We start from the raw sequence: 14,136 nt of genomic DNA, 5'->3' as shown, positions 1-14,136 counted from the left end.
TCATTCTTAGCTTAGGCTCTTTCTATCTTATTTCTCAAGTTTCTCGTAGAATTTTCGTTAGAAATAAGGGATTTTGAAGGTTGCTAGAACAAACATTTTTTAAAGTCAATATAACTGATAATATAATATGTAATTAATGATCCATTCTTTTATTTGACTTGGAAGCAATATGGTTTTGGTAACTATCCTTTGGGCACTAAAAATTAGAGAACTTATGGATCTCTCATATTCAACCAAAATTTCGATTGTACACCATCTGTCCAAATTACATATATATTTGGGACTTCCATAACGACTATTGTATACAACACTCGAATGGTTTACGCCTTCGGTTCTGGAGGAAGACGTATGGTGTTCGAAGTGGCTCAAGTCGAATATACCAAAAAGGGCACTGCATAAACAGTCGATAATAAGAATCTAAACAAAAAATGAGCACAAAGTATAAGACAATGGTGAGTTCGGAAAGAACATACCAACAAAGAATATCGTTAGCATCAGAGCAAGGATGAATCGTATAGACTTCACTTGTACAGCCGGCGACATATGTTGCTGTCTTTGGTTTTTATGGCCTATCAGAAACTGCAATCCGGGAGTAAACATTCGGTAAATTCAAGGTATTTAAATCAGAAAGACGTATCTACGATTGCATAAATGCAGGCACGATAAAAATGATGTCTTTAAATTCACATGTGAATGCAAAATGTTCCCCGTTATGATCCTAATAGTTAGCTGCCTTTGGACTATCTTAGCATTCGAATTTCCTAAATGTTTTAAGGCTACAAAATCTTCAAAGACATAAGTAAGATCAGTTCATAATCATTTCAAGATGCAACATACAATTATGAACATTATTCCGAATGTAGTTAGCTAATTGTGAAAACAAACCTGATTTATCGAAGTGATAAATTTCATTTGAGGGTAGTTCGACACTCCTTTTGCTCTCCAGAAGGGAGGCTTGGAGCCCTTTTCCTTTGGTGTTGCCTCTATCAAAGAATTCTTCTTTCTTTCATCTTTATCAATAACGATCTCCAGATACGTGTCTGCCGAATTCCAAGCTCCACTATTGCTGGTTAAACAGTCTGTCTCACAGATAATTTCGTCCCCAATTTCAGGCAATATTCTTTGTTCTTGCTCCATGAGGGGTTTGGTGTCTTCATTACTTGCAACAACTTCTTCCAAACAGTTCTGCTGATCTTTTTGGATCTTCGACCTAACTTCCTCCGTATTCTTGTTCTGGTTAAATGATGGTTTGCAACTTATACCCGATGTTCCAGAGAGAAAATGGGCTAAGTCATCACATTCTTGTTCGTCTAAATGCACCCAGCGAAATGGTCTCTTCCCAGCCGTCTCAAATGCTTCCTTCAATGCTATTTCAACCTCGGAAATTTGCTCTTCTATAGCAGAAACAAATTGCCGATGTCGACTAACTGTTATATCATCTACCCGGCCTCTATAGCTCATTTGAACAGCCTTTTCAAATTCGTCCAACTAAGGTAAAACAAAGGGAAACTCAATCAGATAAACAAGAACAGCAAAACCAAAGAGCAATATACAAAAACAAAATCTGATCAAGTGCAATATTGACCTGCCATTTTGCAGTGCCGAAGGCCATTTGAAGCTGTCCACCAAGTTCATCTAAATGTTGAGGCATTACCCCTTCTCTTCTGGCGCTGAGCCATCTTCTGTAAGTTGATTCCATTCTGCCGAAGCCACGATAAACAACAGAATCACCGACATTTTCAATCAATAAATTTGAACAAAATTACAAAATTTGCACATTAAAACCACAAATTCCATCTTACTTGACAATCACCTTGCCTTAATCAGAAAGAATCACAAACATAAAACCAATTGATTCGGGGAAAAATACAAACAAAATCCAAGTTTAATCGGACGACAACAAATGCGTACCAGCTAAAACACTTCAACAATGAAAAAAAAATCTATTAAAATTTGCGGATAAACATGTAAAAACAAAGGCAAACTGCGTCAAACGCACAACACGAACCCTAAAACCTAACCAAATTCAGATCAACACAACACAACAATGGAATTAACCCCAAAATTGAAGAACGAAAAATAACCATACGACCACCAAAAAAAACCAAGTCGAACGCAGGCACTTACATATCGGCAGATTGTTGAACCTCCTCGGCCGCAGAAAAAAAGACGTCCTTCTGCCATAAATCAAAACTATTTGCAACCAACATCTTGGCGTATGCTCTATTAATTGAATTGTTATCTCTCTCTAAACCTCCTCCTGTCTCTCGTCTTCCCTCTGTTCCTATGAACGCGTATAGCAATTCGTTCCTGCTTTCTCCTCCTCGCGCAGAAGAAGAAGAAGGAGAAGCAGAGAAAGGAACAGTGAAATTGAAGACAGACAAAACAAAAAAATAAAAACAACGCAGGGTCGAAAAGACGCGGAATTTGCTGTCTCTCTGTTTTTATTACGTCATTTTCAACTAGCCTGTGCTCGGTGCACTGCACCAAATTAATTACACTCCAATTATCAAGATTTTTTTATTTTTTTATTTACTAAAGTTAGTTATAATGAATTCTATAATTTTGTACAGCAATTCATATCATTTGCTATTTTTTTAAAAAAATTTCATAAGAATAGTTTTTATATAAAAAATAATAATATGATATTACGTAATTGTTCATTTAAGATTATTTATATATAATTTTAATAAATATTAATAAAGAATATAATAAATATGCATATTTATATAATATAAATAATATCTATTTTATTATTTCTTAATAAATCATAATTTTAATTTAAAATTCTTCCTTCGTCCTAATAATAATTATAAATATACTTAAAAGTATTTTAAAATAATTTTATTATTATTTTTTATGTAAAAATAATAATGTAATGATAAAATATATTTATGAAAAAAAAATAGAGTATTTAATGAAATAAGTAACTTAGATAACTTAAAATAAAAATGTATATATTGGACAGATTAAATAGTACTCCATCCTTCGTTCAAATATGTGCTTATTTGACAATGCACGAGTTTTAATAAAAATGAATAATAATTGTTATTTTTTTTTTAAGTAAAAAAAGTACAAAAATTGAATGATTTTTTACTTAAAAAAATGAGAATATTTTTTTTATGACAATCCAAAAAAAAAAGTGAGTATAATTTGAATGACGGAGGGAGTATTACTTTTATATTATGATAGAATTTTTCATATTTCATATAAAAAATATTTCAAACAAAAATATTAGACAAACAAATTCTTTATTTTATAAAAGTATTGTACTTATTATTTTATTTATAATTTGTATAATCTACATTTAAGAATATTTTAATTTTTAATTTAATTTTATTATTCATTACAAATTTTATTTTATATTTAAAATATTAAATCAAGGAATATTCCTTTTTTTTAAGTAAATAAAAAATAATAATTCTTTTATCTAAAAAAATTATTATTATTATTATTTTTAAAACTCGTGCATGATTAAATAGTTACGAATTTGCGATGGATCATGGATGGAATAAAAATAGGTTGTAATTGTTTGACTGGGTTTAAATTAGGTGTAGGCAGGTGCACGAGTCCTATATTTGTCAGCCAATCACTGTAGCATCTACTCAGGGTCTATGTCGCACCTGCTAAAATGTCACGCCGTGCAATTTTTACTAGTCCAACTGGCTTGACCTTCTATTTTATTTTATTATTTTTTTATTAATTGACTAATTCAATTAAGTTTTTCTATTTCGTTTTTACACATGATTATTCAATTTATTCTCTCTCTTTCATTTTTTCTTAAAATAAAATAAAATAATAACGATAATAATTGAAGGTGCTGACTCAGATTAGCTATTACTCCCTCCGTCTCATTTATTATGACCTATTACTATAGATACGAGAATTTAAGTAAAGTGTGATTAGTAAGTAATTAAGAAGTGTATTAATAAAATAATTATTGTATAATAAAATTAATTGTGAATTAAGATTGAGATAACTAAATAGTTTAATTAAAATTAAAAAAATTATAAAATTTAAAATAAGTTTAAAGTGTATAATTATATTTTCAAAAAAGGAATGGAGAAATTATGTGGAACACAAAAATATAAAATAAGAACAAATTACGTGGAACGGATGGAGTATATGTCTGTAGGAGAAGTTATTGGCGGCTTCCTGAGATGGCTGCCGTGCGTCTAAGAAAATTTATATTATACTCATTTAGTCAATTATGTGAGGGTTTGGATTTTGAACTAGGAGTTGAACATTAAAAATTTTAAATTTGAATAGTCGTATGATGTGATATAGATAAGTGTTGATGTGATATTTTGAATGTAAAATTGATTTTTAATATAATATAAAAAAAATAAAAAATAGGTGTTTGATTTGATGTTTTTGGAAAAAAAATTGGATGAATAGTGTAAATCTAATCCAATCCCCCAAACAAACACACTCTTAAATGAATTTATATTTATATTTTGTATCATTGTATTTAATATTAAAAATATTATTATATTTATATTATTTTTTGTATAAGTATTATTGAATATGTATTATAAGACATAAGTATTATTATCTTTTTGTATTGATTTTTACTGTATTTTAATATAATAATATTAATATTAAAATATCAATATAAAAAAAACAAATATAAACAATCTAAATATACGGAGCTAGTATAATATTACTTATTATAATAGAGCTAACAAAAATTAATTTAACTAACAAAAATTGATATGATATGGTAATTTGTCACGAAATAATTAAATTTGAATTAAAAATTTCAATCAATTTATAGATATAAATTCACATAAATCCGACACAATAATAAAATGATCGAGTTATAGTTAAAGTTCTCGATTCGAACTCGACATACTAATTCGATTATAATATATTATATTAATTAATATATTTATTATATATGCAAAATAATTTTAATTTAAGGGCGTTTGGTATAAAAAATGAAATTGCAGAGAAATGAGAGTATATAATGGAATTGGAAAGAAATGAAATTGAACAAAGAATGATAATTCATTCTCTTGGGTAAAACAGATAATTCAGTTGAAAAATATAAAAAAAAAATTGCAACTATATGAATGATCAATCAAGAATAAATGATTACCGGATAAAAAAAATTTTAACGAATGAGAATTCATAAAAAAAAATTTGGTGAGTTTTTTTTTAAAAAAATTATAAATTATATACGATATTTTTTAAGATTATATTTTAGTATAATTTCTTAAAAGATCGTAAAAATTAAATACTTTAACAATAAATTAAAATTGTTTTTTTTTTTTTTGTAGAATTGAAAAAATATAATTTTTAAAAAATTATAAAAATTAAATAGTACAACAGAATATATACTATAACATCGTTTCTCTCAATTTCTCTGCATATGGAAGAGAAATTAAAACAAAAAAATAGAAATAATTTATTTATCAAGTTTCATTTATCTGACTCAAACAAACAAGAAAAATGATATCATTTTCATTTCTCTGACCTCATTTCTCTGTACCAAACACAATAGTTTTTAAATAAAATTGAGCTCAACCTAAATATAATATTTTTAGTAATTAATTATTTGATTATTATTTAATTTGTGAAGCTTTAGTATTTGAAAATTATTAAATTGGTCAATTTTGTGTTAGTCGGGTTTGTGTCGGGTTTTTTGACCCATTTAGATAAATATGTCGATTTCGAGTTGTTCAGTTTAATATGATAAAAACTCAACCCAATCAGATCCATTATGAGCCTTAATACCTGACCGCGTCAGGGATTTGAACTCATAACAAGACGATCACAAGTTCGCGCACATTTATTTTGGAATATATATTTATTTCATTATTTTTTATAACGTAAAATTCTGCAATTATTACTATTCAAATACACTTCAGATAAATCCAAGCCGAACCTAATAGCCTACTTACTACAATTCACTTTGAATAATAGATGAATGGATTTATTTAATTATGTTTATTTAGAATTTATTTTCAAATTTTGATTATATCATTTTAACGACATTCTACAAAATATAGTACTGTTATTTTTATATAAATAAATAAATTCAAATTTGAACTTTAAGGTAGGTTTGTCTGGGGGTTTGGATTTTGAGTTGGGATTTGAATAGTAAAAAATTTGAATTTAAATAGTTGTATGATGTGATATAAATAAGTATTGATGTGATGTTTTGAATGTAAAATTGATTTTTAGTATAATATAAAAAATAAAAAATAGATGTTCGATTTGATATTTTTGGGGAGAAAAAATTGGATGAATAATGTAAGTCCAATCCAATCCCCCAAACAAACACACCCTTAAGTAAACACACTTAGTATATATATTTGTAATTATGTTTATTACATTATGATATTTGATTTTCAATATTTTAAAATTCATATCTAAATTTATTTTAATAACTAGACCATTTAAAACACAAATTGATTCAATAAAAAGATCAATCAAATATATATATATATGTATATCATATATCTATTTAGGTGTGTTTATTTTGCACTTTATTTTTTTTTAGAGAAATATTATGTTTAATATCTTTTTTTACTTTAATATTATGATCCAATAATTAGTTTATCTTCAAATATCATGAACATATATACACAAAATCAGCATGGTCAATTGATTCATGTAGTCATTTTTAATAGCCACAAATTCACCGATGCTACAAAGTAGCCAAATTTATTTTTATTTTTATTTTTAGTTTGTTCATTAAATTTATCTCGTTACTAATTTTGGCAAAGTCAACAAATCAATATTTAATTATTACTCTTCATTTAACACTTATTTACAGCAAATACCTATAATTTTATTATATTCTCTCACTTCTTTTACTTTACTTTTAACTAAATTTTCAAAAATATTCCAAACTATCTATCACTTTTTCAATAAAATATTCATTTATCTTCATTTTCATGCAATCTCAAATAAACTAATTTTAATGGGCGGAGAAAGTAATAATAATAATTATTATTATTTATTATGTATAAAATTTATTATAAAAAAAATAATTATATTTTATTCATGGAATATTTAGAGGAAAGTGACGTGTGTACACATTTACACGTGAGTTGGCGCACCGACAGCTGCCAACGCCAACCATTGATGCGCTGGGAAGGTGGACAGCCCTTTTCCACTAATTCCATTACATGGCCCTACTGTACTTTCCACTTAACTTTTATACATAATTATGAATTCCATTTGTAAAAATAAGCTTCTTTTTTTCTAAAAAAAAAAAATTATATTTAATAAAAATATATAATTATTTTTAAATTCTATATTCATTATTTTTTTTTCATTTATTTACATAAATATTATTGGTGAAATCATTTACTTTTTATATTTATTTTATTTTAATCCAAAACCTATTACTAATTGTATAAAAAATTAATTTATCTATATTTATAAAATTAAAAAATAATAATAAAAATAGTGAAAAAAATATGAATTTAACCTGATATATTATAGATGAAGTATAGTTTAACATATTCTTTAAAAAAAATTAATTAATTAATTAATAATTAATAGTATTAAAACTTCTAATACTGTGTAAGATAATATAGTCCTAATATTTACTCCTTTGTATAAAAAAGTATTTATTTTTAATTGTAGTAAAAATAGTTATATTTAAATATTAAAGTGTTTTTAATTTTTATTTAAATATTTATTTTTATACTTTTAAATGATGAAAATTTCAAAAATATTTTAAATACTTTTATTAATTTATAAAATACTATTATTATTTTTTTTCCTATTTACTACGAAAACAATATTATTATTATTATTATTCTTATTATTCGGATGAAATGCAATGATTGATCATAGATGTTGGGTTGGGCCTATTTAAGCCCATTTAATCAATTTTATCCTCTCAAATTTAACATGGTGGAGTCCAGTAATCATGAGTTTGTTGTCTAAATAGTATTCATTTTGCACATTTTTAATAAAAATACTTAGTATATTATTTTTAAATAAAATATCATATTAAAATACTATTTAAACATTATGCAAATTAATATCCAATTTCAAATCAATTTTAAACTACAATCAAACAAATCTTATATTGTGATTACTTGATGATTTTATAATTTTTTAAAAATTTAGTTTGAATAGTAGTTTGGTTGTAAAAATTTTATGAATAATAAAGAACTTAGTCATACCTAAAAGTAATATTTTTATCATTTTTGTATTTTTAATTCATTTTTTTTTCTTATAACAAAAGTAATCAAATTAGTATTACTAAAATACTTTTAAATTTTAAACATAAATTCTAAATATGTCATTACATATATAATTAATTTATAAATAAGGTACAAAGAAAAATAACATCAAAATTATCTTATACACTTCTATTAACCAATAAAATACTACTTATTTATATCCGAATTAGTTATGCCACAATCTCCGGACATGAAAATTAATAAATAATAATATTTTAATATAAAATAAGATAAGTAAAAAATAAAATAGAAATACTATATGAATTTTATGAAAGAGTTAATAATAATATAGTGGGTAAGCAGAGAAAATAACGATAAATTGATTATCAGTTGAAATATGAGTAATAAAATTATATTCAGAAAAAAAAATTCATTATAGTTGAATTATACATAAATCTAGCCGACATTGAATTTGACAGATAAAAATAAAAATATATAAATGTTAGAACGAGATAAATTGAGTGTTTTATATATTTGAAAGAATACTTGATATAAAATTTTTTAAATAATAGCTTAAATATTAAATCATAATGGTTAATCACATGGGTGTCTTTGGTTGTGAATTGTGAATTTTACTTTTGGCTTGTATTTTTTAATAATAAAAAATTAAAATTAAAATAATTATTTGATTTGATAAAAATATATATTAATATGATATTTTAAATATAAAATTAATTTTAATATATTATAAAAAATAATAATTTAATTTGATATTTTAAAAATAAAAATAAATAGTAAAAGTCTTCGTAAATACAACCGTAACGGCGTGTTTGTTTATGTGTTTTTTATGTCGGATTTTAGGATTTGTAAAAAACCAATACTAATAAATTAAATAGTAACAAATAGAAAACTTAAAAAATATACTAATGGATAAATACGTTATGGTGAGTGTTGTTTATGAGTTTTTAAGTTAAATATGATGTTTTGGATAATATAATTTTGAATTTGAAATAATTATTTGATTTAAGATAAATAGATATTTGTATAATATTTTGAATTTAAAATTAAATTTTAGTAATAATAATAATAATAAAAAAAAAAATTAGAAAAATTAACAAATAGTAAAGTGAGAATTGAAAAGGCAAAAACAAACAAGATTAGGTTATGATTATGCAGTGGATGATGTGTAAAACTTATTTTAAAATTACAATTCCTTCGTCACAATTTAAAAAGTATTCATTTTATCATTTTCATTTGTTTTCATATTTTAGTAAAAATAATCATACATCAATATTAAACTACGCTTAACTTTTCATCGTACACAGCTTTTAATAAGAAAAATATACTTAATTTATAAAATACTCCTTCCGTCTCAATTCAAAGTGCATTTTTTACTTTTTTTGTTCGTCTTATTTCAAAGTATCTCATTTATATTTTAGAAAAAATAATAATATACTAATACCAAAATATTCTTAACTTTTACTTAAATTACAAGCATACTATTACGCATACAATTACTTTATAAATAAAATCAAATAACAAAAATGTCAAGTACTATTACACATTTCCACTAACTAATAAAGTATTACTCCCTCCGTCTCAATACAATAGTCTTGTTTACCATTTTTGTCTGTACCAAAATAATAGTCTTATTTCTATAAATAACCATATTACCATAAAACTAGCCATATATATATATTTTTTTATTACACAATTATCATTATTTTTTACACTAATACACTCGGCAAAAAAGTGTCTTTTATCCATACTTTTTACCAACTACCAATATAATATAAATATTCTTTAAATCCTATGTCCAACCCAATTAAGATTATATTTATGGGACGGAGGGAAGAAATATTATTTTTTAATTTATTACAAATTTTCAAAAGATCACTTTCATACATGACAGAAAAAATATCAAATTAAAATATTATTTAAATTAAAAAGTTATCGTTCAAATCAAAATGAAACAAACCCTTCATATATATAATAATATAAATTTAGGTCACTAAACACAAAATTAATTAGGTAGCATAAAACGTTTTATAGTTAGTGGGTACTACATTAATTAAAATAATATTAATACTTTATCCTTTTCAACACCATTCTAAATTGCAACCCTACGTTACTCTATATGAATTAAATTAAATAAATTCCATTGTATTGACCTTGGCAATAATTATTAGAGCCACAATTATTCTTATGCAAATTATATACTATTATATTAAACCCTATAAAAATCACTAGGAATCTCACTTTTTACATACTAAACTTTAATAAAAGTATAAAGCAGCTTTTATATGAACTAAGGAGTTCAATATTTTTGACTTTTTTTTTTTTTTTTTATTTTATATATATATATAAAAAAATATAACAAAACTGATAAAAAATTAAAAAATAAAAAATTTGGAACTCAATTTACGATCAAGATTTATTCAAGTGAAAATTTTATTATATTTCGGAATTATATAATGAGTATTATAATTAGAGGTTTAGAAATATTATTATATTAAATTAAGATAAAATAGAAATAAAGATAAAAAGACTAAATTAACTCTATTAGTATTGTATGATATAAATATAATGATATTTATGTACTCCCTCCGTCCCACATACCGTGTCTGCTACGCTGTAGACAAGGTATTTTAGAAGAGATGTAATTAGTAGATAATTAAGAAGATATTAGTGAAAATAAGTATCCTATAATATAAATAATTATAAATTAAGACTAAGATAACTAATTAGTTTAATTAAAAAAAATTTGAAAAAAATTAAAAAGTTTAAAATGATATTAAAATGTGTAATCATTTTCCAAAAAAGGAAAGTGACATGGTACGTGGGACCGACAGAAATGGCAACGTGTACATGGTATGTAGGACGGGGGGATTAATATATTGTAAATTGAAAAGATATTTGTAATGTTAGGTAGATAATACAATTATTAAAAAGGAAAACGAATACTTTGTTATAAGACGGACCAAAATGTAAAAGTAAATAGATTAATAAGGGAGAAATGGAGTATATATTAATAATAGTATGAGCCATTATGGGGTTATCTATATTCGTCCTTTTCTTTTATTTTTTACATTTTCTAAAGTTTCTTAATTACATAATTTTATATAAATATATATATTTTTTATGTAGAAATATGCTGTTTTTCTTTATAAAATATTATATTGAATAATTATTTAAAATTTAAAGTGTAAATCTAAAATCTAAACACACCTACATCTACACCTAGAATACAAAGTGTTCGTAATATAAAAAATAATATTTATATTAAATTATTAAATTTTTTTAATAAAATAAATACACTATATATGTGATATATTATATTTCAAAACTGCACCGAAACAAAACCTGATGAGATGACCTCAAGAATAAATGGCAATATAAAATAAAACAACACAAAACCCTAACTTATATCATTTGGATAAGCCTAACCAAACCCTTAATTTCTAATCTTTTTTTTAAATAAAAAAATTTAAAAAACCATTGGAACAAACAAGAGCACTAACTCATCAACAATTATTATATATAATAAATAAATATATATATATATATATATATTAAAAAAATAAAAAACGAAAGCCACAATGAGATGTGATGAATAAAAAGGCGGACGAGAAGCAGCAGCAGATACAGACAATGTAATTTCATACTATATCTTTGCTGTCACCACGTAAGACCAGAACTTATAATAATAATAATTAAAATAATTAGAAAAAAACAATTCTATTTATTTATTTTCTATATAATAATTATAAGGTGCTAAAATGGAAAAGCCAGATCTGCCTTTCCATGTCAGTATTGTTGTATTGAAATCAAAGCCACCAAATTAGGTGTCAACTTTTTCCATGCTTCATCATCAACATAATAATGGCTTAAAAACAATAATAATAATAAATAAATAATGGTTTATATATATATATATATAAAGGTTGCAGTTCCTGTGTTTATCAAATCAATATTCGTTCCATCTTAAAACCAAGTATCTATTTGCTTTCTTACTTAGTTTTAAAAATATTAATATTATATTAAAATATAATAAAAATAAAATAAAAATGACTAAAATAATTTTATTAGTATATGTGATATAAATATAATATCATTTGTATAATATATTGTAAGTTGTAAGAGTATTTGTAATATCATTTGTGTAATACAATTATTAAAAAAGAAAATAAATACTTTGTTATGGGACAGACTTAAATAAAAAAAAAAGATACTTTGTTATGGGACGGAGGGAGTATGATAGCGTTATAATATATTCCCCCCATCCCAGATATTTTGTCCGTTTTACTATAGACACAGAAATTTAAGAGAGGTATAATTAATAAATAATTAAAAATATATTAATGAAAATAATTATTATATAATAAAAATAATTATAAATTAAGTTAACTAATTAGTATAATAAAAATTGAAAAAATTATAAATTAAATTTTTTAAAATAAAATTAAAGTGTATAATTTTTTTTAAAAAAAAAATTGACAAAATAAGTGAGACAGAAGAAAATGAAAAAATGGACATGAGAAGTGAGACGGAGGGAATAATATATATTGAATTATAATATAATATATATTATAAATATTTTTAGATATACTTCCCCGTCCCTTAACAATTTATCTATTTTTCCATTTTTTTTAATAATTGTATTATTTAAATATCATTCCAATTTACAATATATTATACAAATGTCATTGTATTTATATAATACAATATTGGTTAATTTAATCTTTTTACATTTATTTCTACTTTATCCCAATATAATACTAATATTCTAAAACTCCGTGAAAGCAAACGGATATATAGATATGAAACAAAGAGAATATATAAATATACATTGATTATTTGTATAATATATATTGACATAATCAAATCAGTTGACTTGACCGGATCAATTGCTGATCTAGGTAGATATATATTTAAAATTTTTGAAAAATATCTTCATTAATGAATATATATATACTTCCTCCGTCTATTTTCTATTATTCTAAAATATATTTACACGATTTTTTAGGTGATTGTCTTTTGTTATGAATTAACAAATTTGCCTTTAAGTGTGTGGTAGAGATTAAAAGTAATAAATGAACAAAGAGTAAAACTGTAAAATTTATGTTTAAAAGGACAATAATTGTTGAACATCCCAAATAAAAAAAATAGGATATTAATTTGTGAACAGAGCGACCAAATATGAGTGAGAAAGAAAAGAGAGGTCTTTTTGCCCTATGTAAATCTTTCTTTATTCCAACATCAAATCTTTCATATGGTTGAGTTGTTTCCTCTCTCTCTACCTTTTTATTTCTTTACTTTGTTTTTATTTTTTATTTTTTTTTTAATAATTTTTATAATCTTTGCGTTATCCATTTGAACACCTCAGGTTTGTCAGTTGTAGTTTATTTTCTTCTTTAAAAAAAAATAGGAAGACATAATAAAAATATAAATAAATTGAAGAATGCCTTTACCAATGTTATCCATTTGTGACTTAACCTCAAGCTTCAATTATAGTCCATCGTTAGTATCGTAACAAAATATTTATTTTTTTATTTTAATCTGTTTTATAATAAAATATTTTTTTTTAATAATTATATTATTTATCTAATATTATAAATATATTTACAATTTACAATATATTACACAAATGTTATTACCTTTATATCATACATACTAATAAGATTATTTTAATGAAATAATTACTTTTTGTAATTAGACGTATCAAAATAGAAATATATATACTTTTTAATTGGACAGATGAAGTACAATATACATATTTATTGTTTTATAAAAATAATATTTTATATAATACAATGCATAAAAAAATTAAAGATATAAAATAATATGATGAAAAAATAAAAAGATTTTAAATATATATAAGTATATTTCTTTTTCAGATAAAGATAGAAATAGAGGGCGTTTCACTTTATATTTCTGAATGAATTAATTTTTTATATTTGGTATTTAAAATTTTGTTAGTAATTTA

At 23.5% G+C, this 14,136-nt stretch overlaps 1 protein-coding gene across 1 annotated transcript; it reads right to left on the bottom strand.

The window, feature by feature from the left end:
* Positions 1–203: 203 nt before the first annotated feature.
* LOC127264614 (uncharacterized) lies at positions 204–2,418 on the bottom strand. The gene is made up of 5 exons (XM_051294151.1): positions 2,128–2,418; positions 1,586–1,700; positions 886–1,488; positions 474–579; positions 204–391 (listed from the first exon to the last, which is right to left on the bottom strand). The coding sequence occupies exons 1-5, from the start codon at positions 2,208–2,210 to the stop codon at positions 366–368; spliced, it is 933 nt and encodes a 310-aa protein (XP_051150108.1). The 5' UTR covers positions 2,211–2,418; the 3' UTR covers positions 204–365.
* Between the last annotated feature and the right edge of the window lie 11,718 nt (positions 2,419–14,136).

The sequence above is a fragment of the Andrographis paniculata genome, unplaced genomic scaffold (genome assembly GCF_009805555.1).
Source record: "Andrographis paniculata isolate CXL003 unplaced genomic scaffold, ASM980555v1 Contig17END, whole genome shotgun sequence".
NCBI lineage: Eukaryota > Viridiplantae > Streptophyta > Magnoliopsida > Lamiales > Acanthaceae > Andrographis > Andrographis paniculata.
The sequence above is the reverse complement of the archived record's forward strand: the minus strand, read 5'-3'. Positions and strand labels throughout refer to the sequence as shown.